The 27132-nt window shown below is 43.0% G+C and overlaps 15 protein-coding genes and 1 non-coding gene across 16 annotated transcripts; 7 read left to right on the top strand and 9 right to left on the bottom strand.

Moving 5' to 3' along the window:
• Positions 1-79: 79 nt before the first annotated feature.
• PUMCH_001564 (uncharacterized protein) lies at positions 80-985 on the top strand (the record flags this gene model as incomplete). Its single annotated transcript, XM_063020609.1, has 1 exon — positions 80-985. One exon carries the CDS (start codon positions 80-82, stop codon positions 983-985), a length of 906 nt encoding a protein of 301 aa, XP_062876679.1.
• A 1516-nt stretch (positions 986-2501) lies between these two features.
• Positions 2502-3068, top strand: PUMCH_001563 (uncharacterized protein; the record flags this gene model as incomplete). Its single annotated transcript, XM_063020608.1, has 1 exon — positions 2502-3068. The coding sequence occupies one exon, from the start codon at positions 2502-2504 to the stop codon at positions 3066-3068; it is 567 nt and encodes a 188-aa protein (XP_062876678.1).
• A 975-nt stretch (positions 3069-4043) lies between these two features.
• PUMCH_001562 (uncharacterized protein) lies at positions 4044-4586 on the bottom strand (the record flags this gene model as incomplete). Its single annotated transcript, XM_063020607.1, has 1 exon — positions 4044-4586. One exon carries the CDS (start codon positions 4584-4586, stop codon positions 4044-4046), a length of 543 nt encoding a protein of 180 aa, XP_062876677.1.
• Positions 4587-4786: 200 nt separating this feature from the next.
• PUMCH_001561 (uncharacterized protein) lies at positions 4787-5152 on the bottom strand (the record flags this gene model as incomplete). The annotated part of the gene is made up of 1 exon (XM_063020606.1): positions 4787-5152. One exon carries the CDS (start codon positions 5150-5152, stop codon positions 4787-4789), a length of 366 nt encoding a protein of 121 aa, XP_062876676.1.
• A 457-nt stretch (positions 5153-5609) lies between these two features.
• Positions 5610-6380, top strand: PUMCH_001560 (uncharacterized protein; the record flags this gene model as incomplete). Its single annotated transcript, XM_063020605.1, has 1 exon — positions 5610-6380. One exon carries the CDS (start codon positions 5610-5612, stop codon positions 6378-6380), a length of 771 nt encoding a protein of 256 aa, XP_062876675.1.
• A 173-nt stretch (positions 6381-6553) lies between these two features.
• Positions 6554-6955, bottom strand: PUMCH_001559 (uncharacterized protein; the record flags this gene model as incomplete). Its single annotated transcript, XM_063020604.1, has 1 exon — positions 6554-6955. The coding sequence occupies one exon, from the start codon at positions 6953-6955 to the stop codon at positions 6554-6556; it is 402 nt and encodes a 133-aa protein (XP_062876674.1).
• Positions 6956-7979: 1024 nt separating this feature from the next.
• PUMCH_001558 (uncharacterized protein) lies at positions 7980-8903 on the top strand (the record flags this gene model as incomplete). Its single annotated transcript, XM_063020603.1, has 1 exon — positions 7980-8903. One exon carries the CDS (start codon positions 7980-7982, stop codon positions 8901-8903), a length of 924 nt encoding a protein of 307 aa, XP_062876673.1.
• Positions 8904-10919: 2016 nt separating this feature from the next.
• On the bottom strand, positions 10920-11756 carry PUMCH_001557 (uncharacterized protein; the record flags this gene model as incomplete). The annotated part of the gene is made up of 1 exon (XM_063020602.1): positions 10920-11756. One exon carries the CDS (start codon positions 11754-11756, stop codon positions 10920-10922), a length of 837 nt encoding a protein of 278 aa, XP_062876672.1.
• A 937-nt stretch (positions 11757-12693) lies between these two features.
• On the top strand, positions 12694-13680 carry PUMCH_001556 (uncharacterized protein; the record flags this gene model as incomplete). Its single annotated transcript, XM_063020601.1, has 1 exon — positions 12694-13680. The coding sequence occupies one exon, from the start codon at positions 12694-12696 to the stop codon at positions 13678-13680; it is 987 nt and encodes a 328-aa protein (XP_062876671.1).
• A 1010-nt stretch (positions 13681-14690) lies between these two features.
• On the top strand, positions 14691-16922 carry PUMCH_001555 (uncharacterized protein; the record flags this gene model as incomplete). The annotated part of the gene is made up of 1 exon (XM_063020600.1): positions 14691-16922. The coding sequence occupies one exon, from the start codon at positions 14691-14693 to the stop codon at positions 16920-16922; it is 2232 nt and encodes a 743-aa protein (XP_062876670.1).
• A 617-nt stretch (positions 16923-17539) lies between these two features.
• Positions 17540-18793, top strand: PUMCH_001554 (uncharacterized protein; the record flags this gene model as incomplete). Its single annotated transcript, XM_063020599.1, has 1 exon — positions 17540-18793. The coding sequence occupies one exon, from the start codon at positions 17540-17542 to the stop codon at positions 18791-18793; it is 1254 nt and encodes a 417-aa protein (XP_062876669.1).
• Positions 18794-18821: 28 nt separating this feature from the next.
• PUMCH_001553 (uncharacterized protein) lies at positions 18822-20402 on the bottom strand (the record flags this gene model as incomplete). The annotated part of the gene is made up of 1 exon (XM_063020598.1): positions 18822-20402. The coding sequence occupies one exon, from the start codon at positions 20400-20402 to the stop codon at positions 18822-18824; it is 1581 nt and encodes a 526-aa protein (XP_062876668.1).
• A 278-nt stretch (positions 20403-20680) lies between these two features.
• PUMCH_001552 (uncharacterized protein) lies at positions 20681-22531 on the bottom strand (the record flags this gene model as incomplete). The annotated part of the gene is made up of 1 exon (XM_063020597.1): positions 20681-22531. The coding sequence occupies one exon, from the start codon at positions 22529-22531 to the stop codon at positions 20681-20683; it is 1851 nt and encodes a 616-aa protein (XP_062876667.1).
• A 1762-nt stretch (positions 22532-24293) lies between these two features.
• On the bottom strand, positions 24294-24740 carry PUMCH_001551 (uncharacterized protein; the record flags this gene model as incomplete). The annotated part of the gene is made up of 1 exon (XM_063020596.1): positions 24294-24740. One exon carries the CDS (start codon positions 24738-24740, stop codon positions 24294-24296), a length of 447 nt encoding a protein of 148 aa, XP_062876666.1.
• Positions 24741-25215: 475 nt separating this feature from the next.
• PUMCH_001550 (uncharacterized protein) lies at positions 25216-26457 on the bottom strand (the record flags this gene model as incomplete). The annotated part of the gene is made up of 1 exon (XM_063020595.1): positions 25216-26457. One exon carries the CDS (start codon positions 26455-26457, stop codon positions 25216-25218), a length of 1242 nt encoding a protein of 413 aa, XP_062876665.1.
• Positions 26458-26944: 487 nt separating this feature from the next.
• Positions 26945-27016, bottom strand: PUMCH_001549. The gene has a single exon. It is a non-coding gene; the product is annotated as a tRNA-His (tRNA).
• Between the last annotated feature and the right edge of the window lie 116 nt (positions 27017-27132).

Here is a 27132-nt window from a genome sequence, read left to right as displayed (position 1 = left end):
GATTTTATCTCCCCAGATTATGCTCACCCCATAACATTCCATCTACACATTTTTCTCCCTAACACCACACTCATTGACAATGGAAAAAACAGACTCAGTGCTCAATCTCACCAAACCTTCTCTTTTTGGAATCTACAATTCTTCCACCTCCGATCTCAACCAGGAAAATGACCAGGTTGAGGAATACTTAGATGGTTCCGAACTACACATCAACGTGAAGGATGCAAACTTTGCACGTTCCCGCAGTGGACTTCGGGAGTCATATACTGCCAGTCAGATTGGAGACGCTGAAAAAAGTGCGCCGGGAACGTCGTTTTTCGGCATCATTGGTCGTACGACCCTTATGGCATTAGCTGCTTTGGCCTACAATGAAGTCACACGCAACATTCATAGCACACATGCGGATGGGCGTGGAGCAGACATCAATGCGTACTTATTGCGGTTTTTGTACCTGTTGCAGCCGTCGCAAGCGCTCGTAGACAAGTATAACTTGGATATTAGTGAAGCCAAGTATGTGGCCTACGCTGACTATGCATTTGCTATGATACTTGAGGGCGTGGCTCTTAGTATTGTTGTGCCACTTTTGGACAATATTATGCCCTTGAGTTGCACTAGACGTTTGTTGTCATCAAACCCAACCCCAACTAAGCGTGGAAACTTAGCTACCGACATCGTACGGTCTCTGATTGCATTTTTGGGAATCTCATATGCTATTCGTAATGTTGCCTGGAAGTCATCGCTTCAAATGGCATTGACCTGGTCTCTCATTAATCCAGGGTTGTGGTTGTTGCTCGACGGAACCATCAATGGTTTCGTAGCATCAGTGCTTGTTGCAGGGGGTGGTAGCGCCATCATCTACGCGCAGAACTTTGCTCTGGCTACCATGGACACTGAAAATTTGGTGACTGTGTTCCTCTTTATTGGAAGTTTCTTTTTCTGTGGTGTGATTATCTTTGGCAAATTGGGACGTTATTTGTTTGCCTAATTTGGCTACACTGCCGAAAGGCATGAGATCTGGTTCAGCGCAGTGTCTCTGATGTTGAATTTAGGGGGCAATAGCAAAGAAGGACTGGGTTTGTAAACGGAGCTTACATTCTCATGTATTTATGAATAAATTGCGATTCACTGGATGTCGAGAGACTTTTTGGTGTTTAGAGTAAATGATGAGAGTACGATTTTCTTATTAAAAGACGGAATTCAATTTATTCGGCATTCATATACGCGTTTTGATCCGAATTTCATTTCAGTGGAATTCATGCTGTGCCGTCGATCCTTCGAAGGCTCAATCGCAAAGCTTTGCTATTTATTTGGAGCTAGGATATTGAGTGATGCAAACTTTTACTCTTTAAGGATGACTATGTCTCTAAGCTGGCAATTTGGTCTTGGGTTCTTGTATTTGTATATTGAGTGAGTTCCAAGAGACCATTCATGGGTTCCTCCTGCCATGATAAGAGAATGAATCCATACAATTCTCGATACTGTTTAAAATGAAAGGAAGTACTACGAAGAACAGATGGCCATGCCACAAGTTTGGTGGAAAAGGTCTTGTACTTCTCGCACAACGATACGAGAATGAAGTGGTTGAGCAACAACAAATTCTTGTAGGGCATATGGATTTTTTAACTGGAAAAGATTTCAGAATCAAGTCTCTGATATCACCTTCCGGTTGCATGCTTTTAGATATATAGTGTTGTTGTGTATCTGCTCTGTGACGTAGAAACGTATTCACTAAAAGATAATTTCCGCATGCACAAATTTTAAATTATGATGCTTGCTTTATTGAAAATTGTCCCTTTAAAAGTTCGATACCTTGTCGAGCATTTGTTCCAGACTCAATAATGATGTCACTGCGAGTAGCTCGGGAGTATTTGGGAGGAAGGAAGGGGGGTTTCGTGTTGATGTTCCCAATAATGAAGACTGATTCAAGTTTGTCGAGGAAAGATCTGCGACTTTGCTAGCAAAACATCAATCCGTACCACACTTAGATTTCCATAGAGGTGCCCATACAACCCCGGCTCTGCTACGACACATAATGTTTCTCCATTATTTTCGATAGCATTCTTCTGATAAAAAAAAGTTTTCCAGGAATCATGGATAAAAGCTATGTAATCATCAATGCATTTCATCTTCTATCTTTCCAAACACGCGCCAGACTACCAAGCACCTCGAACATTCAAAAAAGGGAAGATAAAACAGAGCAAAGACGTTTCATAATTTTGAGGAAGAATATCAACCCCAGAGAATATATTTTTTTCCTTCCTTCAAGGGCCAACATCAATAGCTTCAACCCTTCAAATACAAACTATATCTCATATCAAATCCACAAAAAATCATTCCAAAAAATCTAAAAAAAAAAAACAACAACAGTTGATTATTCCGAATTCAAGGAGCTTCGCTGCTTTTTAGTCAAAAATACTGCTTTCATACTTCATCTCTCCCACTGACTCCTACATATTCCTCCTCATCCAATCACTACTTCTCCATAACCAAACCAACCCACAATGTCTGGTGGCCCCGTCCCTGTGTGGAAAAAATATACATCCCGTCCTACTGGTATCTGGGAGAAAATCAGACAAGCGCTTGTTCTTGTTCCCAACCGTTCATCGGGTAATCCCCTTGTTCAATACTTCAGAGCTATTCCTCCAGGATCTAGAATTAAACAAGCAAACGAATACAAGGATCCTGTGACCTTGCCTACCGGTGACATTAAAGGAAACCCTTACTATAAGCGCGACTACCGTCGCAACTATCCACAAGTGCATGGTTTCGACCAGACTAAAGTTTCTGGTTTGTTAAAGGTGGGATCTGCTGAGAAGCCACGTATTCTGATTGGTGACAAAGGTACGAACGAGTTGGCTGCCTTCGGCGCAGGACAACGTGTTGGATTGGCGTCCACTTTGGCGCTGGTAGATGTGGGTGTTCTTAAGGGTGAAGTTTTGGGTGCACAAGGTGAGCCTGTGGTTGCACCATCGATGCACAAGTTCATGTGGAAGATTTTGGAGGAGCCTCAGCATGGTATGTACACCGATGAGTATCCATGTCGTACGTTCACTAGTGAGAGGGTCTAGATTTAGTGGTAAATATTCAGTAAACAATTGAGAAAGTTGGTGTAGATCTGGTGGGTGAGGAGATGCTGATGGGTGGGATTGTTACGCATTCATTTTTTACATTGAAGCTACGATTGAAGCTTGGGAAACATTGATCATCTGGTTTTGAATGACGACCAAGGGGTTGTACTGATGCTAGAAAAATGATAGTAGTGGTGGGTAATTATTTGGCATAAATCAATGTTAACATGAAAGTCTTGCTAGCAATCAACTTTTTACACATTCATGTCGGTAATTTTTGTATTTGTCGGTATCATCCTCACCACTGGCACTAATAAACTTACCAACAATCATTCTTAGTTGAGCAATTTTAGTCTTGAAATTTATTCAGGTTTGAGTTTAAGGACTTTTGATTCAAAGCGCCCGCAAGATTGTGTTTCTTCTGAGTAAATCCTTTTTGAGTTCATGCTTCTTGAGTTCATGCTTATTGAGATCTTGTCCTGAACATTTACTCTGGTTTTTGCATTGGCACAACACAGAGCGACCAGTAGTGATAATTTTCGAATTTCAGAACACAACAGCTTGTGATATCCAGTGCCAAATTTGTAATAGCAGTTCCTAAGCTCAGTACGGAATGATTCCACAAGCGTTCACTAAACTTCATCAACTTCCTTTCAAATTTAGACGTAACCACAAGCAGACATTCGAAAAACATTTCTTCTGAATTCGAGCTACGCTAGCAATTTATGTTCGAAACCACTAGTGACTCAATCAGTATAAACACAGAGTATCCCAGGAGGAAGAGGCACAATACTCAAGCTACTAGATGTGAAAACCTTACACCAAAACAGATCTGTCATAAATTGTAATATTCTATTGCATACTGGAAGTACCACAGACACTATCCACCACAACACTCCCCAACCTGGCATACAATTTCGGTAGCATCTCTCTTTCTAGAATAAACAATGCGTATGCTTCCTCTTTTGTTTGATATCATTGCACTATATACCTCATTTGAATATCCGGTAGAACCATCAGAAACACCATCCCAATCCATTTTACCAAGTAGTCCACATCATCGGTCCACCCAATTCCATCCATAGTCGAGCTTGTCTCACATGGATGCATGTAAATCCATGGATTTTGGAGAATTGGGTGGATATCGATAGCACAGTACGAGTTTGAGTCGACCAACAGCAGATCGAGACGAAACGAGAAAAGCGGCACGCGATAGAAGTTATCATAATGTATCGTGAATTCTGCTGACAACCAACTCCAGCTTGATTTGTTCAATGGATTTGTATTTATTGTATCGACACGTTTCGGGGCTCGCTCTATTCGAGTATATGAGTATGGCGAAATCAGACTGTTTCTGATATAATTTTTGAATATTGGAGCAGATAGATGTTCTAAGAGAAGCGAATTGAACTTCGGGAGAGCTTCTTCGAACTGATTTATGTCCATTTCGAATATACTAAGACCAGTCCAAGAAGAACCTCTAGATGGTAAGTAATTAGATTCAATGGAGACACCCATGACCGTAAGAGCGAACACTAAAAATAAATAGCACAAAACAAAACATTTCACAGCTACAATCGAGCAGTTTCTGAATTGCAACCCACTTCTCTCTTCCCTATAGCAAGTGAGAGACTACTTAAAAGCACGCTAGATTCACTACAGTCATTCATTTCACAAACTCAATTGACACTATAAAATTCCGCCCATCTCGCTGCAACCTAGTTCTCCTTCCGCTCTTCCTCTTCTGGCTTCAGCTCGCTCAACAACCCCAGCTTTCCATTGAACAATATCCCCAGATTACTGGCACTAATGGAATTACGATTGTACATCTCTTTGACCTTTTCCGCATTCGGATGACGCATCAGAACACCGGCGATGCCCAGCTTGGGACCACCGAGTTGTTTTTGCATGGCATAGTCTCCACTATCGAAGTACTTCTTGTCTTGGAATCGGGAGGCAAGAACTTGCTGCGTGGTGGGGAGTTTGCCATAAAGTTTGAATACGCGTAATTCTTGGGGCGAGAGCTTTGAGAGGTCTAGGCCTTGTTCGTTTTTTGGGGGTCCCAAAGGGTCTTCGTCTGACATTATTGGAGAGGAGGTGAATGTGGGGAGGTTTGAGATAAGAGAGCGACGAAGTATTAATTGATGGCGGAGATGAATTGGGGTAGCCGAGAACAAATTTAGAATTTGTGCTTGTCAATTTAAAAATGTTGTTTTCTTTTTTTTTTTTTTTCAATACACTGTTTTCTATTTATTATCTTTCTCGAGGTTTAATGGTGTTTTATTGATACTAAGAACATATTTGCAGCCACCAGTTTCGGAGTAGAGAAAGCCCAGACATTAAGTCAAACACTTCGCTCTCCTTGTTTTTTGATTGGTCTTCAAATTTTTTGTGCCTCTTCTTATTTTTTTCTTCTCTTTATCGTGGGCACTTTTGGCGTTTCTAATCTGAAACGTACTGAAACACCTTGGTCCATCTTGAATAATCCGCTGCACCATTTTTTTTTACACAGAAAAAGACTCATACTTATCCTCGTAAGAGATGAATCGATCAACGGCTCTTTTGCTGCAATTCGAAAGGGAGTTGAACATGGCGCTAAGCAAAACTGTCGCCAACAAAAAACACAAAAAGCGGGCCATTGATGAGCTTTTCTCTAGGCAGACATGCATAAATGTATCTAATACAGTTATAAATGAGATATTTATCGGTTTGGATGAGCTCATTCTGGGAATGCACGATCGGTATGTGCTCTTGGGCGATTTGTTTCACATGCACCATATGGGGCCGGAACTGATAGAGGTAGTCAAGAGAAAAGTCGACGCCGCTGTTTCACAAGCTCGTTTGCGTATCATGTATTGCGGAACTGCGCTCAGCGTTGCATTTTTCGGCTACTATGATGCATTGTCGACCGCATACTACAACAACAACTTGGGTGCCCTCTGGGATGTGAATTTCTCCATTAACCTGGGCGTACGTACCGCGAAAGTCATGCGGAAGGTTCTCCGTCGTTTGAGAGGCGAAATTAGGGAGATCATGTCCCAGCACCTGCTTCAGCCTTCGAATGCTTTCATTCAGTACAGATGCCACGACCGCGTTGCTGACTCTATCACAAAGTGGTGGGTTAGGGGCTTGAGAAGCATCATTCGAGGAGTGAAAGAGATTGTATTTGATGTCTCTTTTGCTGTTGAAGAGTTGCAAGAATTGAGGGAGATTCTTAAAGAGGAGCTCGTGGGAAGTAACGAGGTGAAAATTGAAAGCAATGCCGTGACAAAAGTTGGAAAGAAAGTCATAAGAAAACTGAGGAAAACCTAGTATTGTCATTTGTGTACATCCGCATCTTCTCTTCGAGGTGTTCTTGCCTGGTCTTTAAATATTGAAATGCCAAGTCATCAGTCGCTTAGAAGCTCCCAACTCAACTAACTCCTCCACCTTCGGAACTTGTGCCGGATTTAGGTGGCTTTCCGGGAACTTAGAAGTATCAAACCTCACTCTCTGAGGCCAATCATCTTACTAAACCATACTCCACATTGATAACCCTGCGCGGTGACGAATCGCAAAGTGGGCTTGGCCAAGATCAAAATCATCGCCCATGTGAAACCGTCTACCAACGGACGAAGCACTACATCCCTAAGAACAGCGTAAATGACGATTCCTGGCGTTATTGGAGCCAAAGCCGGCAATTCTTCCGTTTCTGCATTTAGAACTTCACCGTTTGTACGTTTATGACGAGCTACGTCTACCGCAGCACTCTCGATGGAGTTTGGGGCGGATTTCGATGATTTGGAGGATGATTTCGTCGATTTCTGAGCAATATTGGCGTAGTTCTGTAGCGACTTGAGGAATGTCTGCTCGAAGCGCATGTCTGGGATTGGGATTTGCGAAGCCATTTTTTCTATAAATCTGGTGAGGCTTGTAATTTATTCTTGATTTGGAAGTGCTTTGTTTTGACGAAAGTTGGTGGTATAGAATGGAGCTAATCTGGGGTACGGTAGACAGGATGAAAATCTGAATGAAGATGAAAATTAAATCAATTGAGTAAAATTGTCGCTTGTTATTTATTTAAGGCATCATAATTGCACTTTACAAGATTTAGAAGGGAGTTCATGGTGAACGATAGATTTCAACGGACTTGACGTATGAAAACTGCAATGAGACGACGAGAACACAAATATGCAAGCCGGGTTGCACTTTCAATTGTTTCATGAGACTACTTTGTCATTTTTGCTTCTAGTTCTTCTCTGAGAGTAGTTCATACGATCGAAAGGTCCTCGATCATGCAGACATTCACTCATTGATGGGAATTCTGAGACCTTCGTCAATAATTGTAAAGGATTCCATTGAAAATGGCGAAAATTATCAAGGAGATCATTTTGGAGGCGACCGATTCAGCACTCTGGAATTATGGAGCTTCTTGATTACAAAAAAAAAGCTAAAAACTACAAATGTCAAGTTCATAAAACGGAGTAAGTTCAACGCTATACTCGACACATTGACAAAGTAGAAGATTATGGTTCTTGGTCTGGGTTCAGACAATACTTCAACCATGTACGACAAGTGCCACATCAAACAAAACGGTAAAGCGAGTCTGTCATCTAATAAGTAGTTTCTTCATTTTGGAGGTATCTTTTTTAGCTCTTGATTCATCCATCTGATACATCATTTCATTTCCGTCTTTCACTAATTTGATCCATTCAAGCCAACATGTTCCAAAAACTCCAATGAAACAAAAGTCAAGGTAGAATCCGTTAGATTTTTTCTAAATTATATCTAAAGCCCCGGGTACCCCCTTTCATCCATCTAATGTCATTTTTTACCTACACCCGTACCTCCTGAAAAAGTTCCCTCCAACCACCACTATCTCACTCACTACTCATTCACTTCACCAACAACATCCAAAAACAGCCTCAAAAAATGGATATTGACGCGGACCTGGGCCCGCGCGTGACGATCCGTCAGACTGAGCAGGACCACGTGGACTTCATCTTACGTGGTGTTGATCTCTCCGTCGCAAACTCCATTCGTAGAATCATGTTAGCAGAAGTGCCTACTTTGGCCATCGATTTGGTCGAAATTGATACTAATACCTCCGTTCTTGCAGATGAATTGCTCCTGCACAGGTTGGGGTTGATTCCTCTCATTTCGGAGGGTATCGAGAACCTCTCTTACTCACGAGATTGTACTTGTGACCAATACTGTCCCAATTGCTCGGTGAAACTCGAGCTTGCTGCGCGTTGTGACTCGGACAGCACCATGAATGTATACGCGTCGGATCTCGCCAAGTTTCACAACGGTCTGCGGTTGGGTGACCCCGTTATTCGCGATGCACAACAGCGCGGGCCGTTGATCTGTAAGTTGAGAAAACATCAAGAGCTTCGGCTTACGTGTATTGCCAAGAAGGGAATTGCGAAGGAGCATGCTAAGTGGCTGCCTTGTGCGGCCATCGGCTTTGAGTATGACCCATGGAATAAGCTCAAACATACTGATTATTGGTACGAGGTGGATGCAGATGCAGAGTGGCCGAAGCTGGCCAATTGTGAATGGGAGGAGGCCCCTGATCCCGATGCAAACTTTGACTACACTGCAGTTCCCTCTAATTACTATGTTGATTTGGAAACTGTGGGCAATTTGCCGCCCAATGAGGTGGTTGTGCGTGGAATTGAAACATTGCAATTAAAGCTTGCGGGTATTGCTGTAGAGCTTAACAAGGACTCTGTGGAGGCCAATGATGCCGCCGCTGGTGCGCTTACCACATACGGTCGCTCGCCTGCTCGCGACGGTGATTCTCCAAACAATGGATATGCATACGGCGAAGGCTTCGGTAGCTCTGGGTGGTAAATAATTGTATAATAGAAAGACGGACCTCATATTGACGAGGATTCCCATATAATAATCATGTGATAGTATGTATTATTGATTTTGGTGATTTTGTCTCTGCAAATGAGTCTGTCGGACGTGTGCAAAGGTCTTAGGTTTAGGAACGTTGAGCTTACAATGGGAATTGACAAAACTGTTTCTGCTTATGATTGTATGTGTTTGGCCTATTTTTGAATCTTTTGATGATTATGTGATTGAATGGGTGTTTGGGAAAATTCACCGTTGCATTCGTAGTGAGAGTGAGCGAAGAGATCAGGATCAAATGTGTAGGAAAGAGGGGCTATTCAGATTGATTGATTTTCTAAAAGCAGTTCTCCTAAGGGAAAATGATTGCTTCTGTCCCTATAAAGGCGGTGACTATTTTCATGTGAGCTACAGCAACCACTTAAGCATCAAAGGCTACTCAAATTCGATTTCATATCTTACGCCAACCACCACTGAACCATAAAACAAATCGTGTTGGTGAACTTTTTAGTTTGTACAATTTACCGGCTTCATTTCGATTACGATCCTTAGTTTATCAAAATCGAGCTTATAACCTGAAATCAAAGAACTATGATTTCCCCAATTTGTTGATAAATGTTCGAATTGAGGACTTACAATTCTAACTTTAGCTTAAACGTGCTTTAGTGGTCAATGCATCGAAAATATGCCATTTCTGCAATCTACCACGAGTCTGTCGAATCTGTAGAATGAACAAACATTGCAAACTAAATGTTTCTGCTTTTTCTCAATAGGTAACGTCAATTTAACTATGAGCTTAATTTTAACTTGATCTAGACTCAATCTACAATCGCTCCACGGTATATCACTATGGCATAATATTCTGGCATATTTTTTGTAGCTATGACGGATCTAATTGACACAAATCCGGATCAATTTTCAGATATGCCGAGATGACGTCCCCACGAAATCTTTGGTCATGCATTCACTTCTGTGGAACATAAAAGGAGCCAATCTCGCACCCAGTTCTCTGTTTTTGTACTACTTGTTCATCCTACGAATATCTAATTTCTACAACCATTTTACAGATAACAATAATTCAAAATACTGAATTATTCTCTCCTCAAAGACTTAAACACGTCTATGAAAGATTACATTTCAAAATCCCATATTGGATTCTTTTCAAGCTGATAGGAACGTTATGGACACAGCCTGACTAGGTACCGCCTGACGTGACCATACAAGATCAGAAGCGAGTTCAGATTAAGTCAAAACTTTAATGATGAGTTTTCTTAAGAACCATGTATGCAATGATGAACAGAGCCGAATGCCGGTTTGGTTTCTATTCAATTGATACATCATCAGGCCAATGGCGAAAAAACTCGTCAGCTGGCAAATCAGTTCTTCACAAATAAAAACCATGAAGGATTCTGAATCCGTCAAAAAGTCGAGACAGTGTTTGAGTTCGAAGCTTAGCTGGTTTCAACTCCACAACATCTCTACTACATCATCAAGCATTCCACGAAACAATTAATTTTCAATAGTCATTATAATTAAATAATTGTATTTTACTTTTCTGTATCATAGTCACTCTCTGTTACAGTCTCATTTGATCTGTTTCCTTGTTTCTGACACATGGATTTGATTGTGCACAATGGATGGTCTATCATGCATTATCTATGGGGTTTTATGAGTGGTCTGCTTCCACAATCTCTCTACAAAATTGAGATCATATAGCATAGAAACACTTTTATAGGTCGATTCAGGTTGAAGATCAAGACAGTATTGCTGGGGATTATTTGACATGGCTCGAACTTGTGTAGAAACTGAACAGTAAGGCTCAATAGGGCAATAGCTCTGTCGATCCGTCTTCCAAATAGTAATCGTGATCCATTATTCCCTAATAAATGTATATTTTACGTATTTTTGTGGTTTCTCATGTCATTACTGCGTCTATATGTTTGATTCTCCTCAAGGCTAAAATGAGGAGCTTATAATTCGAGAATCGACTTCGACCACGTTTTCAAATTCTACTCAATGCGTCTTGTTCCACTCAACAACATCGGCGAATTTCACCATCTTTCCGCCGAAAATGTCCAAAGCGCTTCCATAGGTAAGGTCGACCTTCCCGTCGCTCAACTTGTTCACCAATTCCAAGTCTGCAACCAGCTTGGCTCCTCCAGCATACACGATTCTGCCATTCAAAGCAGCGGGACACCATTCTCCGAGCTTTTGGACTAACGCTTCGTCGATTCCATTGCACAAACCTTCCACATCAGCTGCGTGAACCAAAATTTCGCCACAGTACTTAGCCACACGGGCTAAAAGGTCTGCAGAAAGCTCACTGTCAGTAAGTGTCTGCCACTTGTTGATTGCGACTGCCCAGCGCCCGTTTGAAGTCTGTGAGTCGGCCATTTTAACTCTCCTACAGCTTAAGTCCACAACAAGCCTATCCTTACCCACAAGCGTCAGGATTTTCTCCAAACGAGTCCAGTCCAAAACTGTGCATCCGTGTGTATCTTTTGTGAAAAGCCAACTGGTCACAATGATCTGTGAAGCCTGGTGAACATCCAACCATTCCAAAGCATTTGTGTCATTGATTCCTCCTCCAACTTGAAGTTTTTCAGGCCAAGTTTGACACGCCAATTTGGCAGCCTCATCATTGGCGGGGTTTGATCCCAATTTGATCACATGGCAGCCCTGAACATCATTTTCCTGGTATAATTTGGCGTAAAATGAGGACGGCTGTGTGGAGACGAAGTTCTCTTTCGTTTCACTCGTAGGAGCAACATCATCTGAATTGAGGGATCCACCCACGATCTGCTTTACTTGCCCAGCGTGAATATCGATGCAGCCTCTAAATTTGGTCATTCTCTACGTATTAGGTACTGCAGAACGGAAAGAGAAGGATGTGGGGAGCTCAACCGGGATTTGAGGTTCATAAGAAACCAACATAAGCAAAATTCCTCGATTGCGTTTGCTTTGGAGCTATTGAATAATATGGTGTATTTTAATCTTGAAGATGTTACTTTTTATCAACTTGAACTGTTAGGTAGACCTTAGACTGCTTACGTCAGCTGACCAAACTAGGAAGTCTCGATCTGGAGCACGGTTGTTAGGTGTACAGGTAGGTGTAAACCGACCTGCGACGCCTAGCTGAAGGGTCACAGACTGGGATGCTATTAATTTTTGGATTTAAAAAGGCAGGCTTGGCCCGCCCGTTTGTGTTAAGAGATCAATCACTATCTACTCTTTTCTAAGTAATAAATCAGTTAAACTATTAGTAACCTAACAAACTGGATTCAATATGATCAAGCTCGTGCATAACAAATTCCTAAAGAATATGTTTTTCATTAACAGATTTGGAACTATGAATTTCCAGAAGCCTTAGTTCTATTGATATTGAAGGAACACACATGATTATTTGGTCTCCTTCCTTCCAAGATCAGAACGCATTCTTCAAAATTAATACTATAACAATGTATATTCTACTAATAATGATTCTCATTTTCGGAATTTATTGAGCCTTTGGCCTCACCTCATGTTTGTTTCTTGGTTTGTCAGAAAGTTTCTCAGTTTTATACTACCCCAGATTCTGTCACTTGCCTATCAGATACTTATCAGAGTTCTACTCACTTGTATTCTGCTAATCTGATTCAAAGAGAATTCCCTTGCCGAGAACCTGTCGTTCACTATTCTCATTGCATGGGTCATCGCATCTGACTTCATCTCATCTCTCATTACCTCATCGCATCTTATCGCATCTCATCGCATCGCATCGCATCTCATCGCATCTGATCTTCAACAAATGAAAGACGACTATTCCGACGCCCTTGAAATCCAGCGTCGCAATTTCGAACGCCAGTTTGGCTCTCTTGCGTCCCTAGGCTTTGAAGACAAAACTCAAGCTGGAGAAAGCGAGGAAAGTGAAGATTTCGGTGGCTTTTCTGGTCAAGACAGTGAAAGCGACAGCAGTGAAAGCGAACTTGGTGAAGGCAGTGAATCTGGCAGTAAAAGCGATGAAGACGAAGCTATTGATCAGATTTTCACGGTCAAAAAAAGCCAACTGGTGACTCCTAGAAAGGTCACAGAACCAAAGGTGGTACGTCTAGGCGGTGAGCCCAGCCAGCTGCACACATTTAACAAAAGAGATAAAAACTTGGCTCGTTCGGGGCGAGCGCCAACGATTTTAGAATTACAGGCCAAACAAGAACGAATCGATAAACTTACCCGCAAACAGAGACAGCAGGCAGCTGCTGAAGATGCTGAAAACGTCGACAACGACCTCAAGCTTCAGCGTCTCTTGAGCGAATCGCATATTTTGGCCCATCATGCTGAGAACTCGGGTGCAGACCTCACTCTTCAAACATTAGACTATGAAGCACCAATCGGAAATGCTCGTAGACGAATCTTGGACCACCGAATCCGTACAGTCCTGGCCACAAACTCAGGCACTGGTGGCCTCCCGAAGACATTGGAAAAGATGCCCATGAGTATCCGTAAAGGAATGATCCAAGCTAGAGATCGGCGTGTGGCAGATTATGAGAAAGAAGCCAAGGAAGCAGGCATTGTTTTGTCCAAAGTCAAGAAAGGTGAAACCAGAGTCTTGGACCAAGGTCGTGGTGCTACTCTTGCGAGCGATAGACTTGGTTCTGGTAAAAAGAGAACAAACAAGATGCGTGATAGAGGACTTCGGATCAATAGTGTCGGAAAGAACACCAGAAACGGAATCCGCATATCTCAAGATGAGATTGATAGGATTAACAATCAGGGAAAGAAGAGACGGAAGAAGTAGTGTGGTTGATTTGTTTCTGTCACGTTGCTCACCTTACTTGAAAACGAGAAGCCTTGTATTCTTGCACTTATGACATTGTCACCTTATCGGGAGTTCCACTTCCAAAGAGCTGTCTCATTTTAGCATCGCATTTTTGAGGACTTTCTGATCGGTCATGATTATGCCAGTCCTTTGGTTCAGAAATGGTCCTCTCTTGCACCCATTGCACCTGGTAGGTTCCCATATTTATGATTTCTAACACTTCCATAGCTGCTGTAACGTGATAATCCAATATTTTCTAAGATATCTTGACTGTTAAAGGTTTGATTGGGTCCATCTAACAATTAACTCTCTGCTGAGGATTTGCGAATTTTCACACAATTAATACATACCATATAAACAAAAAAATTGAAACCGCGTGTTTCTGATTTATAATGAGCTTCATTGATTATGCATGCTCTTGGCTGAGAAAACCATTGATTAAGCTTGACTTACTATACTTAATAACCAAAACGCAAATGATTTTCGTAACATAGAGTGCAGCGAAATTGAATTGTTCATTTTTTCAATTTTATCGGTCTATTGATTTCTCGCAAATTTGGTCCCGCTCTCCACAATTTCATCAGATCAACAGTAAACACTACAACAACACCAGAATTCGACTCCAAAAATCTTTTTTTGGCAATTGGATACCACAAAATCTCAGCCTTTCTCAATAACAGACTTCTGTCAACACTGGGCGCTCTAATTACTCGTTTCTGAGGTAAAATTGTTGTTCTTCACAAACAATAACATTGGCTCCAACAACGGCTACAACATAAATTCGCTCTATTTAAAGCTACAAACGCGTACTTTGATTGATTTTACTTATACTGTCGAAAACTCGGTTGGTCCAGAGCAACTTTAGTGCTTTTATTTTGTTGTTTTGTGTCATCGCTGTATTGACTCTGAAAGCATCCCACCCATACCCGGTTTTTGCCAATACTGGCATTTAATCTTAATAAAGAGATCTTACTGAGTGGTTTTATGGAATGTCATCACTCCTTCCCAAAAAACGGTCGGGTCAGCAACCATCACATAATACAGCATCGTATCTCCATGATCTATCGCACAAAGGACGGCTGATCTCCGGCAGAGCGCCATCAGCATCGAAAAGAAAGCCTTCGGGAGCTCGCCATGTTAGCCGAGGTGAAATGTTCGTCCAGAGGAATGAGGACGTCGCCAACTCTTCATTCGGAGAAGATGCCATTCATTTCCATGAGAACAAGTCTACAATTATGTCTAATTTCGAGGAATGGATCAAACTATCGACTGATAACAAGATTACGCTGAAAAATTCATGGCAATTTGCTTTAATCGACTATTTCCATGACTTGAATGTGATCAAAGATGGCGAGAATATCAATTTCCAGCGAGCCTCTGCAACTCTAGATGGATGTGTAAAAATTTACTCTAGTCGTGTTGAATCGGCTGCCTCCGAAACTGGTAAATTGTTGAGTGGTTTAGCTACTAAAAAAGGGCAACTACAACTAGAGAATGCAGATGGAAATGGATCGGATCAGGAAGAAGACGAAGAGGGCAATGCCACTGGAAAAAAAAAGGAGCGTAGAATCAACAGGATTGTCGAGTCAACTCTTGTACCTTTCGAATCTATCCAAATCCAAAAGTTAGACCAAGAACTTGCAATAGATCCATTGTTTAAAAAGGCGCTTGCAGACTTCGATGAAGGTGGAGCTAAAAGCTTGCTTCTCAATACGCTCAATATTGACTCATCTGGTCGTGTTGTTTTCGATGCTACAACAAATTCTAATACTAATACCTCTTCACTCCGGTTGGAGCAAGACAATGCACCCAAAGAAATGGAAATAGATCAGCCCATAGTCGATTGTTCCAAACTCCAAAGTATGCTTTTTGGAATCTCGCAAGATTTGAGCGAGTTTTCCCTTTGCCCATCTATAAAGGAACTAAAAGAGGTATTGAACGATGTCAATAAAGCGAAGGCTGTGCTTGGAGACGTAAACAGTAAGTTTCTGGCCCAGGCAGAGAAAGAAGCCGAAACACCTGCCATTGATACACCTGGTGGAGACTATGATTTAGGGGACGACATTGACTTAAACTTAGGTCTAGATCCTGATCTCGATTTCGGCACTGAGAACGAGAACGGAGAGGTAAATGGGAATCAATATCTCAATGAGCCTTCCGGAATTGATGGCCCGATCGCACAAGCCTTAGATTTTGCCAATTTGTCACTCGAAGACAGCGTCACAACTGAAAAGGTCATGGACCAAGATCTTATGGCCTATTTCGATGACAAGATGAAAACGAATTGGCGAGGCCCCGAGCATTGGAAAATTTCTATGTTGAAACAGGCAAAGAAAATAGATGAACCGAAGAATGCATCGCGTGCAACAACCCCCCTGGCTGAAACAACAAAGAAGAAAAAGAAAGAAGCTGTGACCATTGACTTTTTCTCGGACGATGATCCAGATTTCATCGAGAACATGTTTGTGAAACCACGAAATCAGTTTCTTATCACTAGAAAGCCTGAGGAGAGGAAGAGCACAGATCTTCATATCTTGCCCGATGATATCCAGTTCAACTCGCAACGTCTTGTGAACCTATTTATTAAGCCTTCCAAGACCATCGTCACCTTTTCTAGGAAAAAGAAATTCATGGGCGATAGGAATGACGCTGAAGCAAACAGAACATACACAGACGAGAAATACTTTGCAGAGAAGTATGTAGAAAGAGAGAAGGAAAGGGAAGAAGAGGAACGACAAGAGAAGCTCGCTGTATCGTTTCACATGGCAGAAATGGACGACTATGACAACGATAACTTCGGCGGCATTGACTTCAACGACGCCCTAGGAGACGCCAATGCTTCATTGATACATGATGAAGACAAAAAGGATGATTTTGAAGGTCAACTTGTAACTGGCGCCAAGAAGATGCGGCCTGAATATGTCAATTTCTCCAGGGTTGCAAAACGAGTGGATGTGAAGCTTCTCAAAGATAATCTCTGGAAAACAATCAAGGAAGACGAACAAGAGCCTGTTGAAGATCTAAGCACTGCGCTTGTTCCTGTTCGGGAGAAGACTTTTAAAGATGTGGTGGGATCCATTGGCGGGTTGTACCGCCCAGAAGAGAAAAAAGACTTGTCCACCAGTTTCTGCTTCATTTGTTTGTTACATTTGGCGAACGAGCATGGATTGTCGATCGAGGCTAACACAAGGCATGATGACTTATTCATCAAGGGCTTTTGAGCCAGCGATACCTTCAACTGCAACATCTGATATGCACCTCCTTTTGAATCGGGGTTTGGTATCCTTTTATTTAAAAAAATCATCTTGAGCTTAGAGAAGTTTTGGGGTGGCTGTGACGTTGGCGCTAAAACGGGCAAGTAATCATATCTACAACAGCCAGACGAATAACATCCGACAGTGACGAACCACGATTTACTTCAAAGAATTTTGCGAGAAACTGAATCTCAACTTCCAAAAACAACTTTGATTTCTCACTGTTCAAACTCCGTTCTTTGCCACCAGATAAATCTACACTGATGCTGAATGCCACACATGTCGACCGAATCCTAGCCAAATCACCATTGAAAATCAACAATTTCAATTTCGAAACAAATCGAAGAACAACTCCCACAAGAAGATTCCCAGATCTGTCTATTGTTCTTTTCTTCAGGTTGTCCTGCAGGCAGCGCCACACTTTATCCCATACTTCTACCACCATATAACAACTACTACAACAACCAATTCCAATCACATTCTGCAGCGACGAAATCCTCCCGAGGTAACCACACAATTGTTACCCCGCACTTGAAAACTCTATAAAGCTCCGTCTGCTCCCTATTCGCGCTCCGAGAAAAAAAATGGAAGAACTCGGAATCCTCCCCACACCAGCGTTGGCCCTCCCCCATACCAAATCATCCAAGGACACGCCGTACTCAACCACCGCAGGTTTGCATGACGACGATGTGTTCTTGAAATTGAAGAGATTGCAGAAAGACTTGGATCTTCTCCGGTTACAGGAAAATTACGTCAAAGATGAACAACGCCACTTGAAGCGGGAATTGGCACTTGCACAGGAAGAGGTGAAACGGATTCGGTCTGTTCCGCTTGTCATTGGCCAATTTTTGGAGCCAATCGATGAGAATTCGGGCATTGTGTCCAGCACTACGGGATCCAACTATGCGGTCCGTATTCTCTCCACGTTGGATCGCGAATTATTGAAACCATCTTCTTCGGTGGCTTTGCATCGTCACTCGAACGCTTTGGTCGATATCTTGCCTCCGGAGGCTGATTCGTCCATTGCAATTGTAGGAGATAACCAGAAGCCAGACGTCACCTATGCAGACGTGGGTGGTTTGGACATGCAGAAACAGGAGATCAGAGAGGCTGTGGAGTTGCCCTTGACCCAGGGTGATTTGTACTCGCAAATCGGTATTGATCCTCCTCGTGGTGTGTTGCTTTATGGCCCTCCAGGTACTGGTAAAACCATGTTGGTGAAGGCTGTTGCAAACTCGACCACTGCATCATTCATTCGTATCAATGGTTCAGAGTTCGTCCAGAAGTACTTGGGTGAGGGTCCTAGAATGGTCCGTGACGTGTTCCGCTTGGCCAGAGAAAACTCTCCTGCTATCATTTTCATCGATGAGATCGACGCCATTGCCACCAAGAGATTCGATGCTCAGACCGGTGCTGATAGAGAGGTTCAGAGAATCTTGTTGGAGTTGTTGAATCAAATGGACGGTTTTGACCAGACCTCTACCGTGAAGGTCATAATGGCTACTAATAGAGCAGATACATTGGATCCAGCCTTGTTGAGACCAGGTCGTTTGGACAGAAAAATCGAATTCCCCTCGTTGAAGGACCGTAGAGAGAGACGGTTGATTTTCTCCACAGTTGCATCCAAGATGTCGTTGGCGCCGGAAGTCGACTTAGACTCATTGATCGTCCGTAATGATCCACTCTCCGGTGCTGTCATTGCTGCCATCATGCAAGAAGCCGGTTTGCGCGCCGTCAGAAAGAACAGATACATGATTTTGCAGAGTGATTTAGATGAGGCCTACGCCTCGCAAGTGAAGACAGGAACCGAGCACGACAAGTTCGATTTCTATAAGTAGTCATGGCATTCGCCAATGTATATTATTATTACAAAAGAGATCTATATATCCCGAGCCCTGGTTGTAGGCTACCCAAGTTGCTGAAGTCAAGGTGGTCTAAGTCCATGTGGTATCTATAACTCCAAACCAATTCGTATTGCTTTTCGCTGAATAGCTCTGAGAATGACGCTATAGGCATCACTACATAAAGCTCCTTCAGCGCCTGCTTCGATTGATTGAGAACATCTTGTAGCGTCTCAAACAGCATTCCCATTGTATCCACAAGTGTGTACAATTTAGACTTGTCTAAGACAAGCAGTGCGCTATCATCGTTAATTACAGCAAATTGCGTAGAGTTGTTTGTGTCACCAAGCATCCAAGTAGGTGCCATGTATGTTCTCCAAAAGACAATGGAGGCAGGCTGTGAGTCCATATGGTGGAAGTAGTCCATCGCTGGGACAACACCACCCTGGTGAAACACGCCCATGAGAACTGCGAGAGCTGCGTTAAATAAAAGCCACAAATTCAAGGTCCAGCTAACAAGAGATACATTGAGTTTTGTGAACCGTTCAAAAACTGTCAAATCGAAACAGGCGCAGAGCAATGGCACGGTAGGCACCAAGAATCTAAGTTCCTGATGAGGAATTAGCGATAAAAAGAGCGCACCGCCGGCTGCAGAAAGAAACGGGGTGGTTTTCCAGTAGACATTTTTTCCTTTGGCAAAGAGAAAGAGTAACCCCGGACCCAAGAGTTGGGGTAAATTGATCAAAACATGAGTATAGTATGGATGAAGACCATGCGTTGATAAATTATCGACCAGAGTGTTGTATACGAGGTTGTTTAGTGGAGTAATGGTGTAGCCAATCCATGAACGCTTTCCTAACTCATGTAATACCGTCATTACTGGAATATTCTGATAAAATGCGGTATCTACAATCACACAGCAAAAAGTCATGAAGGAAAATGCACCAAATAGGCACGGAATAAGGACCGGCCATTGGAGAGCGGCGCCGACCAAGAATATGGCTGGAAGAAGCACAAAAGCCGGGAAACTGACGCGATTGAATATACCAAACGCACTCAAGGCACCTATCAGTAGTCCCGCGTATGCTACCTCGGCCACAGAATATTGTTCCTTCGGTATAGATCTCAAGAACCGTAGCTCATTAATCAAGTACACTACGGCCATCACCAACACGGTCTCGACAGAATTTGAAAACGTGTGCGACTGATAAACCAACAGAACATACGAAGTCAGGACAAAAAATATGGCCTTGATCCGTTCCTGCTTCGTGGGAAGCATCTTGTACAAAACCCAGTCTGTCACCATCCACGACACTACCATCAACGTCAACCGCACCAAATACCATGTCTGCATGGGCCCAAGTCCAGCCAAGCAGGCGAGCAGCATCATCGGATAATATACGATGAACAATGGCGCCATACTTCTGGCGGGATAAGCATCGGTAAATTCCCACGGAAGATGGGTGTTGTAGCCGAAAATTAGAGCCGCCAAGGGCTCAAATGCTTGAAAGTGCTCATCTGGATGTATGTATGAGTTTGCAAGGGCGAAGAAAAATCGGAGGCCGATGCTACAGATGTAGATGTTTCTCCAGTTCAGAAGAAACATGGTAGAGAGATAAAAGCTGGGGCAGGCGCCAGAAAAAGGCAGAAAAGATTTACAAGTTGTTTTTGTTCAATCCTCAAAATGTTAATAAATATTGATTTCTTGCGAATTTGCTACTCAATTGGTGCTTCTTTGTGTGTTTTCAGATTATTAAAGGTCTATAGATGAAGAGGTATATAGTGGGTAATGCAACAAATATGAATCCAAATACGAATGCGGGTGTATTGTGAGAGACAGGATTTGGTCAATTGATTCGGAATTCGGGAGATGTGGAAAAGTATTTACTCTTCGTCCTCCTCAACGTCACTCATGTCAAAGTCATCAACACCATTTTCATCAATCTCGTCATCGTCATCGTCCTCATCCTCTTCTTCCTCCAAAACGCCAGCTTCAACGGCGTCGTCGATCTCTTCGATGTATTCAACATCGTCCTCGGCGCTATCTTCGCCTTGAAGATCGACACCACGAAGAATCTCCTTCTTCAAGCTGTTTTGCTGCTCCAACATGCTCATTCTACCCTGGAGCTCCAACAAACGAGGCAATTTGCTGGCCTTCTTGTTGAGCACAGAGTGCAAGTTGGCCAACTTGTGGCTGACGTTAGGCAACGAGGACAAGACACCACCATGAATAATGATGATCCACTTGAGCCAAAAGTTCATTTGGTCAAATCTCTGCTGTTGACGCGTGAGCTTCTCGGCCAAACGGTCGATCAAAATCACTGCAAGAGACGAGTCCAAACGAGAAATGGTGCTTTGAACAATCGTGGGGTCTCTGTTGATCAAGACTGTTTCTAGCAATGCATTGTCATTGTTACGCAACGCCTGCGAGAGCACCACGGTTAATGATCCTGCGGTGTGCTTTTGGAGCCTCTTTTTAGACACGCCGTTTTTTCGGGTACTTTCGCCTGTAATCTTCTCTAGTCTTTCGGCAAGTGTCTCGTCGTCGTCATCTCCCAAATTCTCGAGCTCATCCTGGAACATTCCTCCATCAGTAATGACAGTGTGCTGTTCGCTGTAAAGTCTAGGAGCAGCAACATCGTGGCCCTGGACGGTATGTGTAGCGGCCATTATATTTTGTTTGGCCTTGGTGATGGTCTTGTGGCCCAGAAGTGTGAAAGAGTCACCATCGGTCCAGGCAACGGCGTCGAAACGACAGAGGGAGTCGTTTTCCAACCAGGTGACATGCAAATGAGTATGTGTGGCAGTAACAGCACAAATGAACAAACTCTGATCCGCTGGATTGCGGATTTCATCGGCAGGACGCGCATATTGAATGGTGGCATCGCAGTGTTTCGACTTAGCGCCTGCAAGCTGTTTCCGTTTCTTCTTAGACGAGACTTCCAGAGGTTGGACATCGAACGACAATGGATCCTTAAAAATTTCAAGTGAGCCTGTTTCGGTGACAATAGCCACTACAGACAGGTCAGCGGAGCCTGCCAAAGTCATCTGGCGAATAGATGACGAGGCTACCAAAACGGAACGGGTAGCATTTTTAGAAATGGAGTAGACATTGATGAAGCGGTCACCCTCAGCCGCAGTCAAGAACAAGTCGGCGTCATATTTGGCCGGTTCAATGGCAATCACAGGCTGCACATGGCCTGGGAATTGGGCTACTACCTGGCGGCCTACTACATCCACCAAGTAAACGCTATGAGTACCTACCAAAAGAGCAGGCTCGGAATTATGGAGCACAGTAGACAACTTGGTCACGGACTCAGTTGTGTCGAGTAACTCCGAAAGTGAAAATTGCTGGATCAAAGTATATGAGTGCACATCCCACTCACACAAAGTTCCGTTGGTGTCCACACACCACGCCGTGTGTGTGACACTGGAGAAATGCAAGTCAGCAATTGCCATGCTTGTTGTCAGCTGCAACTCACGAACAATTTGGTTCTCGGCCGGGCTGTAGATTAGCACGACTCCAGAAGTAAGTGCAAGGGCTAATAGCAGGTCCGAAAACCATTCGATGGCGGCCACTTTTTGGCCCTTTTTCAACTGAAACAGCGTATTGAGCGAGTCTTGTGCAACCACCAAAGCTTGCACGCGGACCTGGTGGCTGTCCAATGCCTGAATCACCAGGGCCAAGTTTGTTAGCGATGGATCGAATTTGGCGAAAAGGAGCGGCGGAGACATCGGAGAAAAGCAGATTTATAGGATTATAGGGTGATAGAAATGGTTTGGTTAGACTGGAATGTTGGATATAGACGTGCTCGTTGTGTGTGATGGAGGTATGTGGGATTCTGGAGATATACGGTAGTGGAAAATTTGGGTTATGCGCAGGACGTGATGCCGGTGATGAGGATCAATGGTGTTGATGTGGGAATGAGATGTGGGGCTCATTTTTTTTTTAAGAAAACAATGAATCTGGTATCATGATTGTAGAAAGCCATGGATCTGCCTTTTGCTTTGGGATTCTGCCTTCTTTCGATGACTTGTGGTGTCTATATGTTTGTCTGAAAGAATATGGAGTTGAATTGCAGAAGTGGTCTAAAGGGTGATTTATAATTTCTGGATTTGAATTTTTGGATTTGAATTTGTGATTTTGATTTTTTGATTTTGATTATCTAACACTGTCTACAAGGGGTTCAAATGTTAAGGCTGTCCACGGACGGTGGAAAGGAAGTGGTAGAGTTGCAGTAAGAATAAACCAAATATACTCATTGAAATTCTAAAGCATTTTCTTTCTAAGTATGGTTTCATATTTCTAAGACTTCAATTAAAAGACACCAAGCAAATCCATAATGACAAGACAGGCTTTCACGTAGTATGTACGTACAAAACGCATCGCAAATTCAGAGCATCAGATAAACTCACTGGAAAATGAGTTGGCGAACAATTGATTTATTGTCCTCGATCTGACCCCGTGTTATGTTTTTAACTTTATTCTAAGAAACATAGCCTACATCAAAGCACCTGCACTCTCTGCGCAAAATCCATCATCTTTCAAGATTTTTTGAAGTACACATTTTCTGTTCAAGAATTTCACTAATTATGATCCTTTTTGTTTTCTGGCTGCAAAAACTGAAATCGCCGTTTGGGCAATCTGCAGGTCTCACCAACCACCTGAAATAATCACCACAAACTCAGGAGACACGAGGCCCTCTTATTGTTCTGACATCTTTAAATTGGAAAGAGAATGTTAGAGAAAAATCGGTTGAAACTTCAGTTGAAATGAGCCTTTCAAGAGCGAAAAGATGAGGGAGTCTGTAGTTGCACACAACTGGATGAAATAGGAATCTCAGAGATAATTACTTGGAATATTAAAGTAGTCATTTTCTTATGGCTGTTTCCTAGTTATTGGCTGGTGCTTATTGGCTTGTGGTTGACTTGTGGTTCGCTTGTGGCTCTCATATTGTTCGCTAGTTCTTGCAAGATTCTTGACCGCTTCTTCTGTGAATCAAAATGTAGCAAAAAATAATTGTAAATTTTTTGAAAGTGATCGTGACTGTTGCGGATGGGAGAGAATTCTCCAGAAGATGAACTTCAGAATCGTGATATTGAGCGATGGCAGTTTAAGCGATTTTTGTCATTGATCTCGCCAAATATAAAATTACTGCCTCGAGCAAGAAGCTTTTTTGCCCCTATTTACGTACTAAAGTGTTTGTGTTCAGTTCAGGAGTTTGCCTGACGGGTGCTGGTTTGTGAATTATCAGGTCCAGATACCCTAGCTGATAAATAGTAATCGCGCGATAGAAATTCGAAAAATAAAGAAATACATTCAACAAAAAAATAAATCCCTCGGCAGCCATAAAAGGCCTCATTTACTACACCTATTACAGCTTTACATCAATAGACCCCACACCAAGTCCTACAGCTCATACCTCATACATACCTCATAATCTCATGCAAGATCTTTACTTTTACTACTATACAGCTAATATACATCGCCCAGTCTCTAGTTCTTAGCAGACTGGTATTTGGAAACCACATCCACCAAGAAGTCGAACTGCTCAGTGTTCTCGACGGCAGCACGGATGTGCAGCGCAGCAATACGACGAACGCCGGCCTTTTTGGCCTCAACAATCGCATGGTCCACGAGATTGGCCATGAAAATCTCAAGCGCTCTTCCTACAACCACTGGAGTCACCTGGGCTACCTTACCGATATCCTCATCGGATTGCATGATTTTCTTGATACGTGCTGCAGGAAAATGGGTCTTTATTTTGTCAAACGAGCTCAAGGAGTCGTCGGCAGCAACTGCCGTTTCTGGCTCTGGTTCAGTTTTGATTTCCTCGGTTTTGATTCCATTTCCGGCCACAGAGCCGCTCCGTCCGTCATCCGAAGGCAAGTATTCATCTTCTTCTTCCGTAGGAGGGTTTATGAGAGAATTTATGTCGGCCATAAAGTGCGTTGTGTTTGATTTTGGGTTTCTTTACAAGACGTATTGAAAATGGTCCTGCAGATAAGAGAGTGGCTGCAAAAAACCCACCGGATTTTGGCTGGGCTTTATATACCTTGAGTCTCATCATTCACTGAGAGCCGGTCCTGCAGGAAAACTTATCCATCTAAAGTAGCTTATTCAAGGCTTAAGACGCGTGGGAGCGAGATAGAAAAATGAAAAGAAAAATCAGGCTTTTTTTTTCGGTTAGGAGAATATTGGCCCTGCTCATTTTTGGATAACTCCACAATTCAAGTTGATAAATGAAGTCTCTGAAGATGAGACTGTACGGCGCAATGAGCACCACCTGCAGGACAACCAACTTTTTTTTGCAGCCAATTTATCATCAAATCTTGGAGCTCAATACTGGAGAGAAAGAATTGGGTAAAAGAAGAGCAAAAAACGTTTTAGGACTTACTTCAACCAAAGACTCTATATTTCAGTCGCGCGTTCGGCTCGGAGACCATCTTTTGTAAACCACCTCTGTCACCTTGTACCTCAGGAACAACCTAGACAAGGCACATCGATCGAGCTCACTCAGAAGAATTTCATCGAACTCTTCTTGCGTAGGGCATTCAACAAAAACCAAAACGAGTGTCTTGCGGACGCCACCCACGACACGTGCTAGCGCCATGAAATCGGGCCAATCGGTCCATCCACAGTCTCCATCACGAACAACCAAAACAGCATACTCGGCATGCAGCATGGGCGGTCCGCGTTTGTAGAGAATCATGTCACATCCGAATTTGAGCCCACTCCGTGCGCAATAGCCCAAGCTTCGGAAGTGATGGTATACCACATAGTCCAATAGGAATTTGTTATCAGGGCTATGGCTTGAGCCCAAACAAGCGTAGAAGAGCTCTTGGAGCAGAAGCGACGAGTCATTTTTGAAAACCTTTACTGCATCAAGGGCAAACAGAAGGAAGAACACCTCTGTTTTCTGAAGCTGGAGCGCTTCAAGATTGGCGCGAAGGGTATTGGTTTCAGGATCAATAAGTGTCCTGTCTTCTTCTCGAAGTTCTGAGACGGGAAAATTATCATCTTCCTCGACCAAAGATATCTTGAGCGATTCTTGGACCTTTCTTCCAATGTCCTCAGGCTCTCCCTTATCAGTGGCAACAGATTCATCTTTCAGAGCACTCTCGCTCTCGGCTGTCTCCTTGCCCAATCTCATGGCGTCCATTTGATCAACAAGGCTCTTGTACCTGGCCTGTTCATCCTCATTGAGGACTCTCAGTCGGCCTAGCTGCTCCAACTTTTGAGCCTCTTGCCGTAGTCCCTTGAACGCTTTTCTCTCGCCTCTTCTCACGGCAGTCACATCTTCACTTGCGATGTTTTCCGCATTTGTGAGTCCCAAGCGCTGTTCTACACGAGCTTTCCACGAAGGTTCCGACCGTGAAAGCGTTCCCTTGCCAAAAAAACCCTGGCGCCAAAGACGCATGCTTCCCTGGTCATCCGCTACGGAAAACGTCAAGCCGTCTTCATCGGAAATTACTTTTGTGAGCTCTTCTCGTGGCGGCAAATGGCTATAGATGTAGAGTAAGCGACATGCCAAAGAAATCCATGAAACAGGATTTGCTAGCGACGTCGGCGGGATCTGGCCATATTTGTCCACGGAGAGTGTCACTGGGAGCGGATTACGGTATATCTGATTGAAGTTCTTGCCCCTACGTTTCAGCATTTTTGGCAAGACAAGAACACTGATGAGCGCTACGGATACTAGGCTACTACACTACGTGTTGTCCAGCAAAAATTACAGGCAGAAACTGGAATACTTGACTCTAAAGCCTGTGATAACGCCTCTGGGATTTATTTAGGAGCTGTGGTTTCAACAAGCCACAGTTGAAGCCGCCAAAAAGACGTTTTAGGCGATATTTTTTACTGCTTTATCCTGAAAGTTCAGAATTCAATCCTAAAGGTTAGCATTTTACGTTTTTTGCAATATTTTCAGATACCGTTGTAGTCTTATTGTGGCTTACATCGAAACTTCAAGCAACACGATTAGGTTTGTCATCACTAAAAAATGGATCTCACATACTTCTGAAGGTAGTTGTTGGAAAAAAAATACGAGGACGCTGTTTGAGAATGGTATGTATGGGTTGAGCGGGTAACCCCAGGGCAATGATAGGAGCCAAAAAAAGCAGGTCATTTTCAGGACAAAAAAGAAGTGCTGGTCCCAGGAATCGAACCTGGGTTTGTTCGGCCACAACGAACTGTACTAACCACTATACGAGACCAGCTTCCGATGGAAATAAATTTGTTGCTAGCAAGATAACCTCAAAGTGTTTCTTTCTCTGTTAACCGTCTTACTCTCATTCCTTAAGGTAGTTATGACGGAAAGTTTACGATTATATTC

The sequence above is a fragment of the Australozyma saopauloensis genome, chromosome 2 (assembly GCF_035610405.1).
Source record: "Australozyma saopauloensis chromosome 2, complete sequence".
Taxonomy (NCBI): domain Eukaryota; kingdom Fungi; phylum Ascomycota; class Pichiomycetes; order Serinales; family Metschnikowiaceae; genus Australozyma; species Australozyma saopauloensis.
The sequence above is the reverse complement of the archived record's forward strand: the minus strand, read 5'-3'. Positions and strand labels throughout refer to the sequence as shown.